Raw genomic sequence first — 8,871 nt, forward strand, 5'->3', positions numbered from 1 at the left:
GGGGCATGGGAGTGTATGAGATGGTGACAGCAGGGATGTAATTTTATGGGCTTTTCTGACCTGAAACTTAAATAAGACCTTGGATAAAACAGATTTTTCTTCCATACTATGGCACTGTGTTGTGATAATAGTTAAGCTCTGCCTTAACTATTTCTTGTTTAGACACCCTATACCATAACCATGAGGTCAAGGCCCACTTTTTTGTTCCTGTATTCTCTGTTCGTAAAGTAGAATTGTCAGGCTCTGGAGGACTAGCCCCCCACTTCAAGAACTCAATCCCTGTCATCCCAAGGGAGAGTACTCTCTGAAACAAACAATACAGCCTGTTTGTATTGGTGGTTTCATGATTTTGTTTCTTACATGGGGGAATGGTTCATAGTCTGCTAAGTAACCCCTCGCCTCCCTTCTCTGCCAATGCTTGCCTTTATCACGGAATTACTAAATACTGAACTTTGTGGTTTTCAGGCTTATTCCTCTGTGGAATTTCTTTTCTACCTCCCAACTCTTAATCACCCTGGTGAATGTGTACTTGATTACAGAGGTATTATTTATATCAGATTTACTCTTACCCCTGGAAAGAAGAGATGCTATTTTAGGCAATCGGGCCAGACTCCCAGCATTTCACAGATGTAGGTTGATCCCTTTTGCCTTCTAGTATGTAAATCAAAGCCGTCCCTGAAAAAGTATTTCCTGCATATGTATATTTACAGATAAATGGAAATATTTTCTGACATAACTCTGGTTCAAGTTTTAGTTTTGTTTTTCAAGGAAGATTTAAGTTGTGTGCTTTTTCTGGATTCATAGATTTTCTGATGTGCCAAGAGACATTGTGGTAGAATTGCATTCTGATTTAACAGATGTCTATTAAGCACCAGTTAAATTAGATAATGCTGTCATTTTTCCAGAATTAAGAGATCAGTAGACATAAATCCTCCCCTCAGGCAGCCCAGCATACACGTAACATACAACCTTAGATACATACACAGTGTGGTAAGTGCCATACACATAAAATTAACTGATTAGCATAGAAGAGAATGATCATGCCTGGAACAGTGAAAGGAAGGACTTCACCATCATTCATAGAAGAAAAGAGCCTAGGACCAGCTAAGGCCCAAAGGCATGAGTTAACAATGCATATTCACGGTGTGACATGTAATTGGCAGTCACTTGAATTTAATGTGTAAAGGGAAGAAGCGTGGGGCTGTGGAATTGGGGAGATGAACCTGGACACATAGGTAGGGTCAGATTACAAAAGTAGCAGTGTGCCATACTTAGGAGTTTGGCCTTTATTGTGAAGGCCAAGGGGTCATTGAAAGTGCTCAAGTAAGGTGTGACAGAATCAGTTTTTATTTTACAAGTAGTATTCTAGCTGTAGTGTGGCAAACACATTGACCTGAGGAAGAGAGGAGAGGAACTTATGGCAGTGATAGTCCAGGCAAAGGGTTGTGGGGGCTAAACTCCAGGTTTTGGCAGAGAAGGAAAGCTGATGACAGAGACCAGAGGTAGGATTAGTAACTTTGGCGAATGGTGGAATGTCAGGGTCCTAGGTAGGAGTGAGGGTGACTTTCAGGTATAAGGAAGTAAAGTAAAAAATTTCTAAAGAATAAGTTATACGGAAGGGGAAGAAAAGTAGTTTTTAACATAATGATTTTAAGCTGCCATGTAATACTATGACTAGAAATAAAGAAAAAATGATGAATGCAACATTGATCTAATAAGCCGGTGTGTGAGTATGGGCCTCTGTTAGAGTAAATGTTAATGAGAAGTGCCAAAGCAGCACTAATGACCACTTCAGGGCTTCCTTGGTATTTGAGAACATTCTAAGCTCATGTGCAATAACTTGAGGTAGATGTAAGTACTCGTGATAGCTTCTCTCCCTGTCTGGCAGAACAAATTCAGAATATATTTAACATCACTGCCAAAAATTGACATCGTTCCACCTGGAACTCTTAGAATGTTCTTGGACATAGGCTTGAACTCTATCATCTAATTAAACTGATTTAAGTTTAATGATTTTATTTCAGTTATACTCATGGATTAGAGAGTGTAGAAATCATGAACTTTTTTACAATTTATAAGGCTTAGGAAAATCAAACCACTTTTATAAAACCTTGCTAATAAGAAATCTTAATGTTTCAGGCACTACCGAAACCACTTTCTAACACTCTTGAGTTAAAACAGAACAGTGATGCACTTATTTTATTTTCTGTTAGTAAACAGGAGCTGCTCTGCCTTACATTGCTTTATTCTTGGCCCTCTTCTGTCCAGTAGGAGCAGTAGAGCATAGTGGTTGTGGCCGTGGTCTCTGAATGAGTCCTTATTCTCTTAGTGGCTATTTTCCCATTTGCTAATTTGATTATAAAATAAAATGTGTGCGTGTTGTAGGCTCTCCATAAATGATAATTGTTTATCTTCAAATCTTAATTAAATCTTAATCTTGAAATCTCTAAGCCACTTGGCTGTTTAGCTTTCTTTCCTGTTTATGATTTACTGCAGAAAGTCTCCAGCCTACTTTTTATGTATTTCACCGCCATATCTATTACCTTTTCTCCTCATCCTTCTCAGTCTTTATTCTCAGCTTTCTACCCTGGTGATCTGGAATCTTCTCATATTCAAGTAGTTGTGGGTTTCCTAATAGGACAGTGTGCAAAATGGTGATTTTTTTTTTTTTTTCCATTGGTATGTTTCTTAGCCATCTCAGTGAACTCAGATTCAGCTGAAAACTGTAAATGTGTATAAATGATCTTGCCTGTTGAAAGAATCATGAGGTTAATATGAAAGTGTTTAAGGTAACATCTGTTCATGTCTCACTATGGGTAGTTACAGGGGTGGAATAGTTAGGCGTTCCAAAGACGGAAGGTAGGAGCCGTTAGGAAAATCAACTTAGGTGTACTTTGTCTATTAAACAATTAATAATAAAACAGTATTTTATTATAGACTGTTCGTAAGTGCCACACAGAGCCTAAGAGTAGAAGCACAAAATGCAATAAATAAATAGATAGATAGATAGATAGATAGATAGATAGATAGATAGATAGATAGAAAACTGACATGGACTAAGCTCTAAAAAAAACTAGGGTAGACCACTACACAGCAGTTATTATATAGATTGACTCAGTTTAACTAAGATTCAAATAAGCCCATAGTCATATACTTTATTTAATAAGAAGTTTTCTTAACATTTTATATTACTTGTCTTATTTAATCGAATTGTTTAAAATACATTCGTGACAATTACTATTTAATGGTAACCTCTGATGGATATTTTGGTGACGAGAATATCCATTACTGGGCCTGTCAGTTTACTAGAATTTTATTTTTCCAATTCGATGTTGACTTTCATAAAAAGCAAGGCCAATGTAAAGAGATTTTTATCGAGTGTGTTGGTTTTAAGTATTTCAAATTCAAGAATTACTAATGGAGGCAAACTAGATTCTCACTTGCTAACTCATTTTTTAAAACTTAGATGGGTTATTATTAAGTGGCAAAGATTTCGTAAGAATTAGTAAATTTTTTTAGCATTTAACTCATACATTCACTGGATTTTAAGCATAAAGTTATTTTTCATTACTAAATTTTTTATATTAGTTTTCATTTCTTATATTAGTTTTAGTTTGCTTTTGATTTTCTAAGTAGTTTTTAAAAACCTGCCAAAGATTGAATTTATAAGGTGTTTGAATACTTGTATGTAGAAATTTAAATATAGTACAAAAATGCTAAATGTCAATTTATCTTGGTCGAAATTATCTTGAGTGAAGCAGTTGAGTCACATAATTTCCAAATGCTTTTTTCTAACTTTAAAGTTTGATGCTATTTATTGAGGGAACTTATGTGCCACTGCTAAATTTCATATGTACTAGAAATTTTAAATAGTACATTATATAATCAAAGCGAAAAGGAAAATATAACAAGATTAACATGTTTGGATTTGTTATTTCTTTTGTTTAAACACATATTTGACCTTAGCTAGCAGTGTGGGATTTCAAATGGGAAGAATAGCATTTTGGAAGATTGTAGAGGCCTCTCATTTGTGTCTTAAAGCTTGTTGCCAGTAGGAGAATAAATTCTTATACCTTTTCTTTTGCTTTTAGGATTTTCTCATTCAGCGTTTACCTTCGGTATAGAAAGCCATATCAGTCAATCAAACATAAATGGTGCCCTTGTCCCACCTGCTGCATTGATTTCTATCATCCAGAAAGGTCTACAGTATGTAGAGGCAGAAGTTAGTATTAATGAGGTAAGGAAGACTTATTTCAAGCATTAATTCTTACTCTTAAATCTGTTCCTATCCGATACCTTGTTTGCTCATTCATTATCTGACCAGCATTTCCGGGTTAACGAAATTGAAAGGCTTTTTTCCTAATGTAACGGTCAGGTTGCACAGGCAAGGTGTGTTGGCTGCCAGCGGTAAGGACCATTATCTGTAGCTTATTTCCCTTTAAATGGTTTTATGAGTAAACATTAAGAAACAATTTTCTTTAAAACAACAGCAATGTGCTCTGGAATGCTAAGACCATATTTGATGGTCTGAAAAATCAGAAAATCTAACATTATTTGGTTATACCTGATTTTGGAAGGAAGTTTAAAACTAACGCTAATTCTTAACATTATTGCCTATTTAAGGTCCACACACAAGTGGTTTAACTCAAGTGTCAGCCAGTTCTGACCCATGAACCAAACAAATCCTGCCTGCTGCTTGTTTTGTAAAGTTTGATTGGAACACGGCCATGCTTATTCATTTATGTATTGTCTGGTTAATTTTGTGCTACAATGGCAGAATTGAGTAATTGTAACAGACCTTATGGTCTGCAAAGCCTAGAATATTTACTGTCTGATCTTTTACAGAAAAAATTTGCAAACCCTGGCCCAGCTGAACATTTTAATATATGATCAGGATTTATGATATATGCAGCTTTTACCTTATTTTCATTTCGGAGATTAAAATATTTCCCTTTCCTTTCACAAGTATTTTTAAAACTGAAGCATCTATGGTTTCTGTGTCAGTATTTATTACTATAATTATATAGTATACTAAAATTGATTTTATTTGTTTCCTCATCTCTTTAACTGAAGGATCCACTAACACTAAATTAAATGTGTCCTCACTGTCTTTTAGCACTTTCCCTTTCAGAGTACCCTGGTGCAGAGGGTGATAAACATTTTCTGTCAATGGTTAGAGGTGAAGTCTCATTTTATCTGAAAAACTTTTTGTAGATTTAATATAGTACTCCACAATGTGTTTGTGTTGATTTTAGTATTTTTAAGTTATTAATTAAAATACTTTCTCCTACTCCTCAAATACTCCATTGCAATTGCCAACTCAGAAAGATGTGCTGTGTTTTTGTAACTCAGAACAGCCATCACACCATTACTGTCAATCAGCTTAAGTGAGCAAGGCATCACATACTCATATTGCTAGTTAATTTACACTGTTTCTGACTCGCTTTCTGTTTGTGTCTCTTCTTGTGCTCGCTGGAGAACTTTCTATTAAATGTGAACTTCCTAATATCAATGAGAAGAGCTTTGGAAAATTTTAGCAAATCCATAAAATTTAAGAGCACTAGTCTGTGAGTTAAGATGATACTTTTCAAATTTGAGTGGACATAAGACTCCCCCAGAGAGCTTGTTAAAATATGGATTCCTAAGCCCTTCAGAGTTTTTGATTCTGTACATTCGAATTTACATTTCTAACAAGTTACCAAATGATGACGGTCCTTGGCTCACACTTTGAATAGCACTGGTTAAAAGATTCCAACTGCCATTGACTAGCTAGCTGTATAACTTCAGCAAGTCTTTAAACTTTATTGTGCTTGCATTTCAATGTTAGTAAAACTAGATGTTATACAGCATAATGTCTGAAGTCTATTTCTGGTTTAATATTTTAATCAAATCACAAGAAACTTTTAAGTCCACATACTTCTATTTTAGAAAATTGTAGTTTTAAAGAAGTATTTACTGTGGCACTGAATCTTTCATCATTGTACGAACGGTTTCATATTAGACGTTACTTTTGACTATCAGAATTTTGGAATTTAATTAATAAACCATTTTTTATCATCTAGGCTTACTTAGTCCTTTCAGTATTTAAGCCATATATGTGCAACATGTAACGATAAGAACTAAGTGAGGAGGAAAAGTTGAACAGCTATTTGCAGTTGCTTCTTGAAGTTTCCTTCTTCCCTCTGACTCCTTTCCTTCTTATATGCATTCAAAAAATTATCTAAAAGTGTTTTTTTTTCCCCCCCCTTGGAATGATGCTTTTAAATTTCTGCTGTTGACTTATATGAATACCAATTACCCTAAATTTGTTGCCTTTGATTTTTCTTCTCACAATTTTCCAAATCCAGGATGGTACCTTGTTTGATGGCCGACCAATAGAGTCTCTGTCACTGATAGATGCCGTAATGCCTGATGTAGTACAAACAAGACAACAAGCTTACAGAGATAAGCTTGCACAGCAACAAGCGGCAGCTGCCGCAGCTGCTGCAGCTGCCACAAACCAACAAGGATCTGCAAAAAATGGAGAGAACACAGCGAATGGGGAGGAGAATGGAGCACATACTATAGCAAGTGAGCTGAGATAGAATTCTCAAAAATTCCTTTTCAGAAGAAATATTTTGTTTTATAGGGATGTTACACCTTTGAAGCTAAAATAACATCATCTGCATTATTTACGCCAACTTTTTCCCCTAACTCTTATCACACAATTGAGATTTTTATTCCTAAAGCTCCAGAAAGTTAGATTTACGTTCATGGATTTTATTTTATTTTTTTTTTAAATACTTAGAAACCGTTTTTCTATGGTTAAATGAATTTTGTATCTGTATTTGATTTCTAAATAAAATTTGTAATACTAGTTATTAACTAATATAATACGGCTTCGGCATAGAGATATGAAGGCACCTCTCATGTTATATGAATGATATCAGCAACCCCTACTGGCAGAAACTCAGAATAGTATTATTGGCATGGATTATATTTAATTCAAACCATTTTATCATTTCGGTCGTGTTTGGGTCTACCTTTTTACAGCCCTTCTCTACCCTCACTCTTCACCTCCCACCTGTAAATACACTCACTCACATACATCTTTTAAAAATAGTATGGTCATACTTAACTAAAGGTAGGAATTTATTTTCCATGTGTTAAATGCTATATAGTCATTTTCACCATTCTGACATAGTAAAAAAATGTTGCATTATATATTACAAAGAAAGTGTTAGCTGATTAAGGAACCCCGACCCCCCACCCCCCACCCCCCGATGCTGTAATATTAACTAACTGGAATTTTCTACTTGTTTCATGTGATGCAGATAATCATACTGATATGATGGAAGTGGATGGGGATGTTGAAATCCCTCCTAATAAGGCAGTCGTGTTACGGGGCCATGAATCCGAAGTTTTCATCTGTGCCTGGAATCCCGTTAGTGATCTTTTGGCATCCGGGTATGTTTCTCAAAGTGAAACTGAGATGGATTTTAGAAAGTATCTTATCGAAGTATTATTACATTTTATAAATATATCACTCACATTTTCAGAATTCTGTTGCTTGTTTGTGGTTATTTTGCCTCTGTAAATTTTTATTTCTTTATGAAGTAATCTTAGACGTTTTCATTAAACTTACTTCAGGAGTGCTTGGGGCCCCCAAAATGGAGACAGAAAAAATACTAGAGTGGAAATTCTTGATCGGCCTGTTTTATTTGCCTTATTAATCTTAGGATGTCAGTAGTTTTTATTTAATTTTGATTCTTGGGTACTTGAGAATGTAATGAATTTAAAATACATTGCATACTTTATAGGTCTGGAGACTCAACAGCAAGAATATGGAATCTTAGTGAAAATAGCACTAGTGGCTCCACACAGTTAGTACTTAGACATTGTATACGAGAAGGAGGGCAAGATGTCCCAAGCAACAAGGACGTGACATCTCTAGATTGGAATGTGAGTATCCCTACATTGTCCATGATGAATGTAGTTACTAATGTACTTAACCTCTCTGAACCTCGACTAATGGCAGAGTTTGTCCATTTGTTCAGGTGTTCTTGGGTTTCACTAACTAATAAGAACAGCAAACTCTAGGGGTCCTCACTCCCAAATGCGGTTTTAAAAAAAACCAAAGACTGGCCCTTGAGCAATTAGACCAAAGTTCCACTTCTAGCCCTTCAGTTTATCTGGCAGTAGAACCTTCATAAAACAGATGGTCGACCGCTCTGTGCTTCATTTTCCTCACATGTAAAGTAAAAGTGCGATAAAGGTACCTACATAAATGAAGTAATAGATGAAAATCAATAACGGGCACATGCTAAGTCCTTAACTTCTAAGTCCTTTGCCAGGGAATAAGAAAAATCTATATAATAAAAACATATTCTTCTATTTCTCATTTTGCTGTGAACTGATGAAAACTTCACTGTCAACTACCTGTTAGGGACCATTAGTCTAGATTGCTTCTGAGCTTTATTCTAGCTATAGTAATCTTATAATTCTTTGATTCAGTATGAGGTATAAGATCTTTCAGAGATAACTTGACGACTCTGACTTACCAGAAAGTTTGATTTTATTGTTTATAAAGCCTTCACCCTTTCAGTTTCAAATATATGATTAACAGCTGTTTGTTTCCATTCTCATGATTAATATGTGGAAAATTAGCATTTTTAAAGTTTCTGTGTATCCTTTTTTCCATAGTGCCTTTTTCCTTTCTTGTAACTTTGCATCCATTTTTTACTTGCCCTGCGTCTACGCCTCCCCCCGCCCACCCGTCCACACACACACAAACACATCTTTTTGAGAAGCCTCTTAGACTGTTTTAGTGTTAACAGAATTTTAAGGGGGGCTGTCCTTGCCTCAGCAAGTGAATAGGTGTCCTTAAAAAAG

The 8,871-nt window shown here is 35.4% G+C and overlaps 1 protein-coding gene across 6 annotated transcripts in view; it reads left to right on the forward strand.

Annotated features, from left to right (window-relative positions):
• TBL1XR1 (transducin beta like 1 X-linked receptor 1) overlaps nt 1-8,871 on the forward strand; it is a 146,543-nt gene that overhangs the window by 111,260 nt on the left and 26,412 nt on the right. For all 6 annotated transcript variants that reach the window (XM_023526397.1, XM_011383211.2, XM_011383207.2 and 3 more), the window contains 4 exons: nt 4,092-4,237; nt 6,348-6,570; nt 7,314-7,446; nt 7,800-7,941. In XM_023526397.1, coding sequence (XP_023382165.1) covers nt 4,092-4,237; nt 6,348-6,570; nt 7,314-7,446; nt 7,800-7,941 — 644 coding nt within the window. The remainder of the gene's footprint in view (nt 1-4,091; nt 4,238-6,347; nt 6,571-7,313; nt 7,447-7,799; nt 7,942-8,871) is intronic.

This window comes from Pteropus vampyrus, unplaced genomic scaffold (assembly GCF_000151845.1).
Source record: "Pteropus vampyrus isolate Shadow unplaced genomic scaffold, Pvam_2.0 Scaffold14, whole genome shotgun sequence".
NCBI lineage: Eukaryota > Metazoa > Chordata > Mammalia > Chiroptera > Pteropodidae > Pteropus > Pteropus vampyrus.